Here is a 16,444-nt window from a genome sequence, read left to right on the forward strand (position 1 = left end):
TGCATTCTCTCTTTCTCTCACCCCCTGTCTCTCTTTCTCTCACCTGCATTCTCTCTTTCTCTCACCCCCTGTCTCTCTTTCTCTCACCTGCATTCTCTCTTTCTCTCACCCCCTGTCTCTCTTTCTTTCTCACCTGCATTCTCTCTTTCTCTCACCCCCTGTCTCTCTTTCTTTCTCACCCTAATTCTCTCTTTCTCTCACCCTCTCCCTCTCTCTTACCCTGTCCCTATTTCAGCTATGTTCTCTTTTACCATCATATGGAAAGAAAATGTTTAGCCTTATTTCTGCTTGGCACTTGAACAAACAATGGCAGGCAGACGGGCTAGGGGAGGAATGCCTTCAGAGCAAGACAACCAACCGGCTGTTAGGGCATATGCTAACCCATATTGAGGAAGTCTAGAATATCACACATGAGAAACACTAGTTATTTAGATTCTATCAGCCACTTACATGTAATATGTTTTTGTGTTAACTGAAAAGATATGTCGATTTAGGTTTGTTTATGTCTTGCGGTATGTCTTGCAATCCGATTGCATGTTACCCATGTCTGTTTTTGAATTTACGCACTCAAAGGCATTTCAAAAATGTTGGGAAAATATTTCTGAATGTGTTGTTTCTAGGTGCAAATTCAACATTCGATAATGCTTGGTGGAAACTAATGATGGTGGTAAAATGCAAAGGAAGCGTCATTGTTATGCCTTATTTCCCCTTGTCTCTCTTCCCTATTTCCATAAAGGACTGTTGGCTCAGATTGTCCCATGATATGTGGTGATGCCTAATGGTCCGATTTTTTTGTTTCGGGTGTGTGTGTGTTTGTGTGTGTGTGCATGTCTGTTTGCATGCATGTGTGTGTTCAGTCTGCAGATGTGTGTGAGCAGATCCTACGGGTGGTGTCTCGTTCGGCCTGCCTAGAGGAGCTGGTCCTGGACAACGCAGGACTCAAAACGTAAGATTTCGCTGAAAACACGAGGAGGAAACCATACAAGTCTTCATGTTTAATGTCCGTGCAAATTTGGGCCAACGTTAACCTCCCTGTTTTACCGCTGGGTTTATGTCATACTGACTGCTGAAGCCAAAATGACATAGCGTAATTACTGAGGCCTTACCTCATGTGGCAAGCAGATGTTTTTCTCCAAGCCACTCTCTCATTTTATGGATGGATGGATGAATAAAAAGACACCAGAGTAAAAATAGTTAACTACAGTGATGCAGAAATGTAATTAGCTCTTTGAGGCCAGAGGTATTAGGAGTCATGGAAGTGGTGACTATGTTATCCCATATTATGTTCAATATGTGTGGGCACATTTATAAATATTATCCGTATCATTCATTGAAACAATTCAAATGATGCTAATCTGCTATTATTGTTTGTTTATAGTTGTACTTATTAGTTTTGATGTATAATGACCAAGTCATTGAAATGCCATCCAGGGACTTTGCCCAGAAGCTAGCATCTTCCCTGGCCCACCACCCCAACTCAGCCCTCACCACCATCAACCTCTCCAACAACCCGCTGGAGGACCGAGGTACTGCGCCCCGCTCCGACCCGCTCCACACTCTGTTCTCCTGCCCGGCGTCCGCTAGGGCTGAACGATTAATCTAATTCAAATCGAAATCGCGTTGTAATAGAACGCGATATGCAAATCGCAAAGGCTGCGCAAAAAAAAAAAAAAAGATTTGTTACCGTTACTGACTGGAAATCAGTACGATTCATTTATTTTATTTTTTATTTTACAATTCAATAGTTAAATAAAGAAGTTTATAATATAAATTAATCTCAACACATCGGCCTGGCCTAAAGGAAAGAGCAGTTTTTATGTTGACTGCTTCCAATGTTGTGCTGGTCATACTAAAGAATGATTGATTTATTTTTTAGTAAATAATACACAACATAAGGAACTTAGTAAATTATAAAAATCGCACATTAAACCGTAATCGCAATATTAGTCAAAATAATCGCAATTCGATTATTTCCCCAAATCGTTCAGCCCTACCGTCCGCCAATGCAATGTGCATCTTTTCAGTCAATAAGTTATCGCACTCGATTTTGTGAGACCTTTATGATTGCAGTACCCATAGATTACACAGTAGCATGAACTCATGGAGAGATATACCTAAAAATAATCAGTGTATTGTAGCTCAATTTATATTACTGGGACTGACAAAGAGACCAATGGAAACACTTTGTGAATACAACGTGTTGAGTCCTCTCTCTTTCTGTCCGTCCGTCCCTCTCTCCCTCCTCCTCCTCCTGTCTGTCTGCAGGTATCATCTCCCTGGGGGGTCAGTTTGCCAAACTTCGGATTGGACTCAAGCATTTGAACTTCTCCAAAACCTCCCTGTCACCCAAAGGTAATCGCCTGGTGCCCCCATGACGTCCCGTGTCTGCTCAGCTGTCCCAAGGTGCTAGAGGGGGGGCATCCGTGGCCTACTGGTTAACGAGTTGGACCGGTAACCGGAGGGTGGCCGGTTTCGAATCCCGACCTGGTAGGCAGGAAGAAAATGTGGACGGGGGGAGTAGTTGTGCAGCACTCTCCTACGTCCTCATCCGTGGATGTGGTGCCCTTCAGCAAGGCACCTGTCACCCCCACCTGCTCTGCGGGCGCCGCACTGCGGCTGCCCACTGCTCCGGGGCTCTGGTGTGCCCCCATGTGTTCACCGGCTCCCGGATGGGTTAAAAGCAGAGAAAGAATTTCCCCCAAAGAGGGAAAATAAAGGATGAGAAAGGGATGAGATGAGAGACGGTGCATTGTTTGATCCCGCTCTCTCTCCCCGACTGCCCGACAGGGATTCCTTTGGTCTTTGCTGTGGGTTTTTCCCCCCTGTATCACAAGAAATAAATCCCCTCATGTCTGCGCTTGTGTCTACAAAAGATACTGTGCTAGTACAGAATGTCAGCGGGCGAGAGAGCCTGAGATTAAGAGCCGGAGGAGCGAGCGAGACGGAGAGGCTATCCTGCGTCTCATCACCGTTTCAGTTGTGGTTGGCTTCTGTGAATAGTATTTAGTCTAGAATCCGTGCCAATGGTAGACAATCCGGTTCTTTTGGGAGTGAATCTTACACATGTCTTCCCCCCCCCCCCCCCCCCCCCCCCCCGACTCTCTCAGCCAATCAAAACACCACAATTATGTTCCGTGGGGCAAGTGGGGCCACAGGGTTGGTCAAGTGTAACGTCGTTGCACTGCTCACGTGCAGGACATGCGGTAGAGCTCAACTCAAGGCATTCAAAGCAATGCAATGGAGCTCCTTATATGCAGTGCTGTCCTTTTTAAGATTTTCTTGTATCTACTTACTGTGCAGGCGAGTGTTGTCACGCCGATTGGGGCATGTGCCGCATCGCTCAGGCTGAAGTGACCCCCTAATCTAATACTGTCTGCTTATCAGTGTGGATTTAAACTGCTATCCCATGTCTCCATGAAGACTGACTTAATTAAGCAGGCCATGCACGCAAATGCATCTCTTTCTCTCTCTTTCTCTTTTTTCTCTCTCTCTCTCTCTCTCTCTCTCTCTCTCTCTCTCTCTCTCTCTCTCTCTCTCTCTCTCCCCCCCCTCCCTTTCTCACACTCTCAGTCAGTCTCTTTCGCTCTCACTCTCATTCGCTCTCTCCATGCACACAATGATGCTTATACACTCCTGTATTTCCTTTGCTTTTAAATATCTGTATGCATACATACATGAGTGTGGCCTTGAGTGTGCCTCAGAAGACCCTTGTCTGGCACTGAGCGTAGGGAAGGCGGCTGTATATAGCACTGTATCGGCCCTGTCTCTTGCATGTAGTTTATTAACTCTGCCCCGGAGCCCTTCCTTTCCTCCGTCTTCATTTCCTCGGTTCCTCTCTCCTTCAAGCTGACAAAACAGCCTCAGGACCGGCAAGACGCTGCCAACATACTAACACTGTGTGTGTGTGTGTGTGTGTGTGTGTGTGTGTGTGTGTGTGTGTGTGTGTGTGCGTGTCCCGTAGGGGTGAACAGCCTTTGCCAGTCACTGAGTGCCAACCCGTCCATCCCCAGCAGCCTGGTCCATCTGGACCTTTCAGGGAATGTCCTCAGAGGAGACGAGATGCAGGTGATCATACTCACACACACAAACAAGCTCACACACTCATTCGCTCGCTCACTCATTCATTCACTCACTCACTCACGCACACATGCACTCACTCACTCACTCACTCACTCACTCACTCACTCACTCGAACACACACACACACACACACACACACACACACACACACACACACACACACACACACTTGCCCTCTCACTCACTCACACTCTCTCACTCACTCACTCACTCGAACACACACACACACACACACTTGCTCTCTCACTTACTCACACTCTCTCTCACTCACTCACTCACTCACTCACTCGCTCTCGCACTCACATATACTGGTGCACCCCTCGTCTCGTCTCCCCCCATCCCTTCACCTGTCCGCTCGGCCCTGTTCTGAGTGAGTGTCATCGACGCTGACAGAGACTGAAGCTGCAGCATGGCTCTGGACGTGATGGATGGCCTGCACCGCTCATGCACTGGCTCTTTCAGATAGCAGTCAATCATTCTGTCACTCTCCCCCACTGACAGTGTCAGGTGACCGCCTTCCCCCTCTGTGTAGGACACCCATAGGTAAAAAGATACTGTCATGGCCATCCGTCGTTAAAATAAATGACTTAAAGAAGTTTTTTTTTATGCTATATCATTATGATTTGAGTTCACCTTAGATAGAAGCCATAAGTATACGACAAACTTTGTCAAAAACTGGCCAACATTGGGTCATCTCTGGTCATCAGTTGGCCTATTGATCAGAGCTAGAATGGTCCACATGCTTCTCATGGTCATTGACAAGGTGGACAGGGACCAGACAGTGGGACTCACTGACCCAGAGTTCACCGTTGGGCCTGTCCTCCCTGAGTGCAGAGGCTGCGGTGCAAGTCCAGACAAAGTGTTGTGTCACTGAGTTGGCTCTATGTCGGGGGAATCGGCTGGCAGGAAATGCCTTCAGGTCTGTTGGGAATAGAAGGACACTGAATGCTCCTTCTCTTTCTCGGTATAAACATGACGTGATGTCTTTGACTGATGTAACACCCCTACTTTTTTGGGGTTGTTGTCCAGACTAGTGATCGACCGATATATCGGCCGATATTTGCATTTTTTACGTGTATCGGTATCGGCCAATATTTTTCAGTATCGGACGATTTTTTTATTTATTTATTATTCTTTATTTTTTGGCATGATTTTCAGACAGTTCAATATCGGCCGATATTTGCATTTTTTACCTGTATCAGTATCGGCCAATATTTTCATCAGTATCGGACGATTTTTATATATATATATTTTATTTTTTTGGCATGATTTACAAACAGTTCAATAAATGTTCATTTTTTTTTTAATTGAGACATTGTAACATTTGTTATCATCATTGTGTCATTTTTATGATGTAAATTGAGGGAGGCTTAGCCTGGAAATCCAGACCCACATCTAGAAAGCTCTAGGGTCCGGCAATGAGTGAAAATGGCCCAACTCGAGGGGCGGCACCAAGCAGTGAAAATATCACTGGATAACACACATTGGATAACACTACGGCCAATCGAAAAAGAATACAAGGGGTGACGTATCCAGACCAGCGGAGCTAACCAATAGATAACTCTTGCCGTATCCGGTCGGTAAAACAGCAACGCTTTTGGCACGCCTATATTGATACATCGATGTGATTGATTAATGTTCTGGGCCAGGGGAGGCCCAGAATATACACGAGTATATTGCTCGTTCCCAGAGTGACTCTCTGAGCAAATTCAAATTGTGCCCTCGCGAGAACTCTGGATTTCCAGGTTATTATCGGCTCCAAATATTGGCTCAAGGAAATCGGTATCGGCATATCGGTTATCGGCTAAGGCTGATGAAAAAAAATCGGTATCGGCCCTAAAAAAATCCATATCGGTCGATCCCTAGTCCAGACAGTGTTTGGTGCTGTCGCTTATGGATTCTCATGGTTCTCCTGTTCCTATTCTGTTTGTGTTCACATTTGCAGCATTTCTACCACTTCCTGGCGCAGCCCAACAGCCTGGTCACCCTGGACCTCTCCAACACCGACTGCGCATTGGACCAGGTGAGCAGCCAGTCAATCGTCAGCCTCGGAAAAAGTCTGGGATTAAGGTCTATTGAAACGTATTATCATAGAAACGCGATATGTCTGAGACGCTGGAGTCATTACAGTCCGGTCCACCCCCACATCCTTCCTAAGCAAAAGCATTTCTACAGACCACTGGTCAAACCAGCCTAACAAAATAGAGTTCTAGCAGCAGCTAGACGGCTCTGTTTTCTAGTGATCGGCCTCTATTGTTATACATCCGATCACGTCGTTGTGTTGCTGCCCCTGCATACTGCATGTGATGTATCGACACGGGTCTGGGAGCCAAATACACCACATTGATTAGCCCGACATCGTAGCCAGCTGTCAGGCCTGTCACGGGAGATATGGATTGGCTCATAAAATCATACATGCACACACATGTGCGCACACACATGCGCACCTACGAACGCACGCACATGCATCCACGCACATGTGTGCACACATGCATGTATCCTTCCGTTTCCTTTTTCTTTCTTTCTCTCAACCGCTCACATGCATGATTGCCCACTCTCTCTTTCTTTCTTTCTTTCTTTCTTTCTTTCTTTCTTTCTTTCTTTCTTTCTTTCTTTCTTTCTTTCTTTCTTTCTTTCTTTCTTTCTGTTTCTATATCTCTCACTCTCTATCGCTCATGTGCAATCTTTCCCCCTCCAATACCCTAATTCAGGGGTCAGCAACCTTTTCAACATGCAGTGCCAGTTTGACATTTTCTCGTTAAAGACTGTGCCTTAAGCAACAATATATAAAAAATTCAAATTTCCAGAAGACCTGGAAGACTATATTTCCATATAGTCAATATAGTCAATATCTTTAAGACATGTACAGCTTTGCAAAACCATGTGAAGGCGATGCATACAGGCCACTTGCAACAGTATTTTTAATATTTTCTTCTCTATTACTCACAACATTGGTTTAAAAACTATTAATTGATCCCATTTCAGAACACTGCTATCCGTAACTAATTTAAACATATTTGCACTGGGAGGAAATGCCCAAAACAGAATAAAGTGCTAATAAAACATTGGTAGTAATGATTATGCTGCCGCATTGTGCTGTGAATTTTTTTAATAATAATAAAAAATAAATATATATTTTTTATTTTTTTCAAGTGTGCCAATGATTATGCTGCCCCGTGCCAGTGGTGGCACGCGTGCCTAGGGTTGCCGACCCCTGCACTAAACCATATTGAGCCAATCAGTAACTACAACATACGAGTTGAGGGTGGATACTAGGAAGGTCTGGTCACAAAATGATGACATCAGAGCATACTAGTACTCCTACTCCTACTGCTATTAGTAATCACATGCAGTACATTTTCAACGTAAACAACTGTCGAGTCATGTCTTCTACTGCTTCCTGTGGCAGGGTCTGGTTTGGACCAACCCACGTATACATGCATACACACACACACACGCACACTGGCGTGCGCACACACACGCACACGCATCATGCTGGCCCGTCTCTGTTGCAGGTGTGCTCGGCTTTGCTGCGAGGGACGCTCCAACACCTGGCCGTCCTCAACATGTCCAAGAGTGTCTTCCCTCACAGGTGAGCGGCATGAAGAGACGCTGTGAAATGGTGAAAAGACGCACCTGGTAGTAACCGATGGATAGTGCATATAAGCCGTAGCATTAAAGGTTCTGTGGCTAGCAAGGTAGGGAGCTGTAAAGAGGAGGAAGCAGAAAAGAGCGGAAGAGAGCACATTTGAAAACCAATCAACGTCCCCTCCCTCTTCCTGCTCGTAGCCCTGCCTAAGTGGTTCTGCCATTGAGGAGTAATAGCTGACGGATGGCTATGACATTTCTCACAAATGACACGCTCATAGCTTGCCTCGAGCACGTAGTAAGTCAGCGGTGTGAATTGGCGGTTCGCCCTGTGCCTCACAGTGAGAGAGCTCGCGGTTTGAGGCCAACCGCGGCCACCACGGTTGTGTTTGAGGCCTTTCCACCGAGGCCTTTCTGTGTGGAGTCTGTGTTCACATGGGTTTCTGCCTGCCCTGCCCATAATCGGAGTCAATGGCACTCATTGGTTTGCTGGAGTGCAACTCCCTGGTACACATCATTTGTATGATTCCACATAGCTCATAGGGAGAGATCTGTTTTAAAGCTATCTATGGCAGCCAGTCAAATCTTTGCCAGACCTTATCGGTTTTGATGCCGCTGATTTCTTGCTGCTTTGAACAGTTAGATCCCTGACAATGTGATATGTACTTTGCTGAGTTCACCGTTTTCCCTCTTTTTAAATACCCGGCAGTTTATAATGCTGATATTGGCAACTACAGAATAGTTTCCACATGTAACAATTTGGACCGTTCCAAAATCAAAACAATGTTTATGGCTAATTCAAAGATGACCCACAATCAGATTAGTACAGATCATTAATATTGACCTGCTGACCCCCTCTCCTCTCATCAATACATCCAGTGGGCCTGTTGTACTGTGCGCCATCTATTGGTGAAGGTGTGCAACAACAGCCTAATGCTAGGCTTTGTGCGTTGGGACTAGAGGGTATTGTGTGTGTGTGTGTGTGTGTGTGTGTGTGTGTGTTGACTACTGTGTCGTTAGACATAGATGCGCCTGCCTTTGTGCGTGGGACCACGTGTGTGACAGATGGGCCGGGTGCGGTAGTGGCGTACCCCCCCACTCTTATCTCTGCTTACAGTCCGTCCCCCGGGAGTAAGGCTGTCCAGTGGAGGGGGGGGGGGGGGGGGGGTGTGAGGGATGAGCAGCAGTAGTGGTGTCCTTTATCATGTCTTCTGGGATCCCAGCGAAGAAGCAGGCCAGTGTTGCCATCGGTTAATCAGCCAATCAAATGTCTCTATTGATTGTGTTTGTGTTTTGGGTTGTTTTGTTTCGGTTGACGGCTCACACTTAGTCGGGTGTTGCCGTTGGACCGCATGTTGAGCACTTGCAGTACAAGTTATTCGCGCTGGGCACGAGGCTGGTACTTTCTTCTCTTTCATGAGGTGCTCTGTGCTATAACATCATATATTTTAGTCTAAGCTGTGGGTCTATAGGAGAGGCGCAGGTCTCTAGTTAAATCTCTTTGGACATTTGACTTGAAAGATGTTCAATTTAACATTCAATTTAAAACTCAGTGTATGATGCTGACTCTACATTGCTGAATAGATTGGTGTTTTACAAGATCCCTTTGTGTTATAGATAAAACACCCAAATACAATGCTAGAAATGCTCACTCTCTCTCGGATCTCACTCTGATCTCTCGGATCTCTGTCTCTGTCTCTGTCTCTCTTCTCTCTCTGCTCTCTCTCTATCTCTCTCTGTCTCTCTGTCTCTCTGTCTCTCTCTGATCTCTCTGTCTCTCTCTGATCTCTCTGTCTCTGTCTCTGTCTCTCTCTGATCTCTCTGTCTCTGTCTCTGTCTCTCTCTGATCTCTCTGTCTCTGTCTCTCTCTGATCTCTCTGTCTCTGTCTCTCTCTGATCTCTCTGTCTCTGATCTCTCTCTGATCTCTCTGTCTCTGATCTCTCTCTGATATCTGTGTCTTTGTGTCTGTCTGTAGGAAAAGTAAGGACGTGCCCCCGTCGTTCAAGCACTTCTTCAGCAGCGCCTTCTCTCTCAGCTCCGTCAACCTCTCGGGGACCAAGCTACCCCCCGAGGCCCTCAAGTAAGAACCGTACCCCAACACCTCCACCACCACCACCACCCTTCCCTCCACCCAGGTCCTCTTGACGTCCAAGTGGTGCAGCTCCGTGATGGAATGAGCCGACATTGTCTATAACATCCAATTAGGAAGTTAATAGAAAAACACTGAATATAACTGCAACCAATTATTCAAATTTAAGTTCTGGTCAACTATTTCTTAATGCGATTAACAGTGGATTGATTTTTTTTATTCTAGCAAAAGAAAAATCTGGAAGCAATCATGAATAATAAGTTCCATTATGAGTGTCCATTAGGGTTCTAAAGTACTCGGTCTAAAAGCCCTGTTTCATTTGTATATTTCTTACACCCTAATCCTGTATTCTTTCCTTCCATTTAGAGCTCTTCTACTGGGCCTGGCCAGCAACCCCAACATCAAGGAAGTCACCTTAGACCTAAGCTGTTGTGAGGTAGCTTTCACACACACGCCACACCACACTCCATCCACAAGAATGATTCATATCAGTGGGTCATTCTGAGGTTTGATTTAATGAGGGGTCCTTACTGCTAATTTATCAGTGCTCTTGCGTGCTCAGATTTTCATAAGAGCTGAATGTACCACCTCCACAAGTGAGGTTTCAGTTGCTTAAGAGCACTGTGTTATTGTCCGCAATGACCCCTCATATTCGAAAGCTTTCACCCCCATCACTGGCCACAGTCGCATATAAACCCAACACCTCTCCACGACTCTGATTAGTTTAGTTTAAAAAGTAAACAAAAGCGCTGTCCTCAACTCACTACAAGATTTAGACAAGAGGATAAGCCAAGTTCATGTAAGCCCAACCCATCATGTGCGTTGGCAACAAAAATAGCCCTAGAAAGTCCCCAATGACATCAGAGAAAGGGCGAGGCCAGGGTTCATGACAGAGCGTTTTCCAGCTTGCTAGGACCACAGGGTGTCTCCTGACTGTGATCTCTATGGGCTAGGTTGCATTAAGTATTGAGCTTTGTTCAAGAGTTGTTAATTTACTGTTTTTACATAGCCACAAACCACTTGAGTTTGTGAAGTATGTCTTGATAGGTGTATGAGAATTAAAATAACATTTGATCAAAACTACATTTCATTAGAGAAGAGTTGATTGCACTGCTGTATATTTGTTTGGGGGGGGAGTGCTTATTAATTAATGTCATTTATACATAAAATTAAGAAATGTGTGTGTGAAATATATTAGTGAAGGAAGTCTATTTTAGCTGCAGGAGGGTAATCAAATCATAATGGTTTTGTAAAGTTGCCAATGCCAGCTTAATTTTAAAGTGCCCTTTTAATAGGTTGAAAGGGATGAGCTATGAGCTTTTTGGGCCCCTCTTCAGAATAGTTTGACAGGCCAGTGGCACTGTTAAAGCCTCTCTACGGATATACTTGGGAGGGAGAGAGAGATGAATAGCAAAGTGAAGAGCTTAGTGAAAGAGGGGCAAATTCTGTTTCCGTTTTGAAACATGTCACCGAGCTCGCACACACACACACACACACACACACACACACACACACACACACACACACACACACACACACACACACACACACACACACACACACACACACACACACACACACTGAATTGAATGGCTTTGCCAAAGACAACACATGAATGCAAATTGCACAGGAAGCTCCTTTCTAGAATCCCTCTTAGAGATCTTCACAGCCATTGGAGAAATTATATATGAGCATGTGAGTTCCCAGCGCTATTTGTACGGTCTAATGAACCATTCAATGGAAGCGTTCCAGCTGAGCTTTGTGTTGCAAGGTGATGATTTTATATATTCGCCGGTCCTACCCGGTAATTTGCTTTCTGTTTGTATATGCACGTATGTATTTTCGTTTGTCTATTGACGTGTGCAAATGGGACTATGCATTTGTGTGTGTGTGTGCACATGTGCGTGTGCCCATGTGCGTGTGTCAGTGTACACGTGCATGCGCGTGGGTATGTGTTTGTGCATGTGTGCATTTGTATGCACATTAGAATGATTCTAAACTCCCCTTCGGAGTAATTCTGATCTTAAGCCCTTGAACATGTGTTTTGTTGTGCTTAATGGCTGGCTTCTCTCTAACATGTGACCTTCCCTAACCCCTCCCTCCTCACGCTTCTATAAGCTTGGCCATTGTGTAAGTTACCGGCTGCTTGCTTGACATGGTCTCCTCCGTCTTTCCTATGGTAGCTTTTCATTTTTCACCCATTCTATGTTAACAAACTCTTTTGTTCTGTTTGACCGATTAACATCTCATGTTTTTTTTCCCTTATTATTTATGTTTTCTTATGATTTTGTTATTGTAAGCATGTTTATTATTGAGCCATTTCTTCATCAGCTCAGTTGGACATTGAAATGCATGCACGACTGCATGGGTGTGCCACTGCTGCAACTAACCGCATCATGAGAGCTTCACTCACCATCCCTAACATCGTTGCTATGGCACTGACGGCCATTTTGGGTTGACATCATCATCTCTGTTCCAGCAAGCGCATCAGTTCCAGATACTTCATGCTGTGTTCGCCTTGGTCTTTAGTATTCCATGCATACTTTTTCAGTGTATCTAACATATTTTCTCCTCCTCTTGCGTCGTAGCTTCGGTCTGGAGGGTCTCAGATTCTAGAAGGTTGCATTGCGGAGATCCCGAACATCTCCAGTCTCGACATCTCAGATAACGGTGAGAAGAACCAAGAGCTCTCAAATCAGCAATCTTTGCAATACCGGGCAAACGTCGCTGATAGCAGCTTTAAGGTTAAATGCAACGGAATTGCAATATGTGATGATGACATGAAAAAGTAAATTCTTGGGAACATTCAAAGTGAAAGCAACGCTGTTACTAAATGATGGAGAACTTGAATCAGAATTACTTTTATTACATTCTTATTGTTCAAGTAGACAATAGTACAATTATTATTACAATTGTTATTACACACAGCAGCAACAATACAATATAAAGTAAATAGATTAAAAAATAAAATAAATAAAATAAGTAAAGATAAGTAACAGAAATAAGTAACAAATGTAAAGTGACCGAGTGGCAGTGTTACCAGCCATGGTTGATTGTCGTGCAAAGTACAGTGCAGTGCAATTTTTTTCTGCAAAACTTGCTTTACCTTGTTGTGTAGGCCTGGATTCAGACCTTTCAACTCTGCTGGTGTGGCTGGCAAAGAACCGGTCCATCAGACACCTGTCTCTGGGCAAGAACTTCACCAACATCAAGTCCAAGTAAGAACTATACCTACATTTCGGAAACTGAGAAAAATATTGATCGAAAAAATATTTAATCTGCAATGTGTCTGCAAGTTATATCTGCAGACACATATAGAATGGATATTCACAGACAAAATAAATAAATAAAACATTTGTTTACATTCGTACTCGATGTCCAATAACCATGACGTTCTCGTACTGCCTTTGTAACATCGTTCCTTCCGTCTCCGTTAGAAATCTGGCTCCAGTGTTGGACAACCTGGTCCAAATGATCCAGGAGGAAGACTCGGTGAGTGGGGCCTCTTCCAGTCACTCTGGTTCTGAGTCGACCAAGCCAAATGTGTTTTTCTTCCTCTTTGCCTCGATGACTGTTGATTAGCTGCTTGTTCCTTCACAGCCTGGTAGGCGGGCTGCCATGTAACATGTAGCACCGGTGGGTTGTTTAGCACATGGGAATGGCAGGGCAACTGTAAAGGACTTCACCCCATCATCCATTTACATCAATGGAGAACCTCCAGTCTGGCGAAGCTCATTAAAACCGGAGGTTTATTATTTATTCAAACATTTGCCTCGCAGATGTTGAACCGTAATGTGATCAAACTCCACAATAGCACGAGATCACTCAACTCATTAGTGAGTGAGGGCTAAGATCTGAAGGCCGTTTTGAAATAGTTTGAACGGTAGATAGACACGGCTCCCACTCTTCTAACTGAAGTACGTTTGTGATGATATATTACACCGTACGGAGAACCGTCCTCGCTCCAGCTCGCGCTCACGTTGCCACCCTTCTCCTCCTGCAACAGCCTAACCCTGGGTGGGACTCCTCCCCGAGCGAGACTCCGTTATAATGAGCCTGTCGGTGGCAGAACATGCCAGGACATACACCGACGGAGTGCTCCAAAGGAGCGCTATTGCCCCGAAGGATTAAATTGCAGCCTTTTGTTGAGTATTGGTGCTGCAATGTTGTCGCTAAACACTTTCAAATCTTTTTGTCGCATTGGTCCATAAAGATCGGGAAATAGGGTCCAGGTTTCAAAAAATAATTTAAATCTGACTTTAATGCTCAGCGAAATTTATAATCGAATAATTCAGATATAACCCTGGCTTGGTATATATCAAGTGAAAGAAATGTAGTGTCTGCAGCATTGCCTAGGCTCCCATATTTATTAATTAAAAAGGTGTCCGCAGCGATTCAACCCTGTTGGGTCTTCTTCAGGCGAATTGGTAGACATCAACACATCCCTGAGAACCTTTCTCCGTCACGCTTGCCCTCCCTGCTACTGCTCCCTTCCTCGACCACCGGTAAAGGTGGTAGGTGATATTGAACTGCTCTCGGCTGACAGTCCTGTGATGTTGTGACAGCCGATCCTAAAGAAATAAACTTCACACGTATCTACCTGCGGCCGACGCAGAGACGTGGTGGTGACCTGGGTCGGGGGGGTTGGTCTTGGAACCAGGGAAGGGGACTAGAGCCCTGGGGATCGTTGGGGAATTGTTCACAGCCCCTAGGCAAAACGAAAGGGTCGGCTTACCTCAGGAGGTAGGGCAGTTGTCTTGTAACCGAAAGGTTGCTAGTTCGATCTCCTAGCTGAGTGTTGATGTGTCCTTGAGCAAGTCACTTAACCCTAACTGCTCCTGACGAGCCGGCTGTCGCCTTGCATGGTTGACTCAATGTGGGTATTAAATCGCTTTGGATTAAAGCGTCTGCTAAATGCACATAATTGTAATTGTAAAAAGGGGTTTTCAATTACTTTATTGAGTTGAGTCCGTCCACTGTTTGTCCACTATAAAGTTATAATTAGTCTCCGGGCCAGATGGCCTTACACCACCGTTTTTGACGTGTGGAAGTATTTGCCGTTTCGTTTTTTGGCATTACGGCAATTTTATGCCATAATGGCGATTTTCTAGTATTTCCTTGTAACTAGGAACTACTACGAAATTCACATTATGGCAAAAAAAGGTGAAACCCCCTCAGTACACACACACACACACACACACACACACACACACACACACACACACACACACACACACACACACACACACACACACACACACACACACACACACAGGTGCCTTAGGGTCTAGATATACCCCACTGTGTTTATTGGCCGTGGCCTCAATTCAGCCCCGTCTAGCTGGGCTTCTGGCTCTGAGCGCAGACTCGTACACATGGGATGCGCAGTGTTGGGCTTTGAGGGGAGCAGATCCTACAAACGCAGATGCCTCTGCCTTGAGGTAGATGGGAACATAGATTATCTGCATCTGCAAACAGAGATACACATTTTTTATATGGGTTAAAGCAATAACATGTCAAGGCCACTCAGTGTATTCATAATAGCAACGCTGAATATTATTTAAAGTGCAATGGAATAGATAGGGGGGTAAAACAAAATATATATTTCATTGTTTTAATATCTGTTAAAACAATGAAATATATATCTCTTTAATATATGTTGCATGCATATTTGTACTGATGCTATGTCACTAATTGAGTTTAACATTGCATTTACATTTAGGGCATTCAGCAGACGCTTTTATCCAATGCGACTAATTATGTTTGTCAGAAGAAAGAGAACCAACAATATATCACTGTCGATACAGTAAGGACGTTCATAGAAACAACGGCCAAGCACTTACAATAGCTAGGTTAACCAATTCCCCATTCACAACAAAGATGGTTAAGCACAATAAGTGCGTACATTAAGTGATACATCAATATAAATAAACAAAGGATATATTATTCATAAAATAGCCATACTATTGTTGGCCTATTAAAGATCATGTTTCTGTCAGAGCATTGGCTTCCTATGTATATACCTTTTTTGATAAATAATTGACAAGATATTATCAACAGCCAAAATTAGAATTGGGAATTTGTTTTTATACCCGAAGGGGTGAGAGAACTTTATAGATATTTTCAGGAAAATCTTTTCACAAATCAACCCAGTAAGCAGTAGAGGGATCTAATCCTTTTACCTAGTAAGAGGATTTGAGAAATATTTAGATATTTAGTTGCAGTGGCCACTGCAGTCCTATTGGGAGATTAGGGGCAAGTTGCAACATTAGCTAGGGACCTTGCACCGTTACTGCACTATCATCAATTCACTGCCGTTCCGATGTCTTGTTTAATGTGCGTTGCTTCCCCTGAAGGATGGATTCTTCAGGATGAAATGTGAAATATAATAACGCTTGCGATGTAAAAAAAATATTAACGGTGCAGTCTTTCATTATTCCTGTTTATTCCCTCCCCCCAAATATGCTCATCTCAACTCCATCCCCCTTGGGAATAAACTTCATTGCATGCATGGGAAAGCCCCATCTACTGTGTATAATTCATCCCCTTCACGCGCAATCTCCCTCCTCCAGACCAGCACTCCTCCACATGTATGCAGCCAGACTACAAACCCTCACAAGGGATAAATAAAGAAGAAATCTCTCTCTCTCGCTCGCTCTTTCTCGCTCGCTCTCTGGATCATAATC

The 16,444-nt window shown here is 44.5% G+C and overlaps 1 protein-coding gene across 4 annotated transcripts in view; it reads left to right on the forward strand.

The window, feature by feature from the left end:
* LOC132467755 (F-actin-uncapping protein LRRC16A-like) overlaps positions 1 to 16,444 on the forward strand; it is a 69,997-nt gene that overhangs the window by 31,630 nt on the left and 21,923 nt on the right. For 2 of the 4 annotated variants that reach the window (XM_060065290.1, XM_060065293.1), the window contains exons 10-21: positions 858 to 946; positions 1,432 to 1,526; positions 2,266 to 2,352; positions 3,962 to 4,065; positions 6,026 to 6,103; positions 7,596 to 7,672; positions 9,645 to 9,749; positions 10,125 to 10,194; positions 11,877 to 11,888; positions 12,347 to 12,428; positions 12,877 to 12,976; positions 13,196 to 13,250. In XM_060065290.1, coding sequence (XP_059921273.1) covers positions 858 to 946; positions 1,432 to 1,526; positions 2,266 to 2,352; positions 3,962 to 4,065; positions 6,026 to 6,103; positions 7,596 to 7,672; positions 9,645 to 9,749; positions 10,125 to 10,194; positions 11,877 to 11,888; positions 12,347 to 12,428; positions 12,877 to 12,976; positions 13,196 to 13,250 — 954 coding nt within the window. The remainder of the gene's footprint in view (positions 1 to 857; positions 947 to 1,431; positions 1,527 to 2,265; positions 2,353 to 3,961; positions 4,066 to 6,025; positions 6,104 to 7,595; positions 7,673 to 9,644; positions 9,750 to 10,124; positions 10,195 to 11,876; positions 11,889 to 12,346; positions 12,429 to 12,876; positions 12,977 to 13,195; positions 13,251 to 16,444) is intronic. The other 2 variants (XM_060065291.1, XM_060065294.1) reach the window with 1 other exon arrangement.

This window comes from Gadus macrocephalus, chromosome 11, assembly GCF_031168955.1.
Source record: "Gadus macrocephalus chromosome 11, ASM3116895v1".
Lineage (NCBI taxonomy): Eukaryota > Metazoa > Chordata > Actinopteri > Gadiformes > Gadidae > Gadus > Gadus macrocephalus.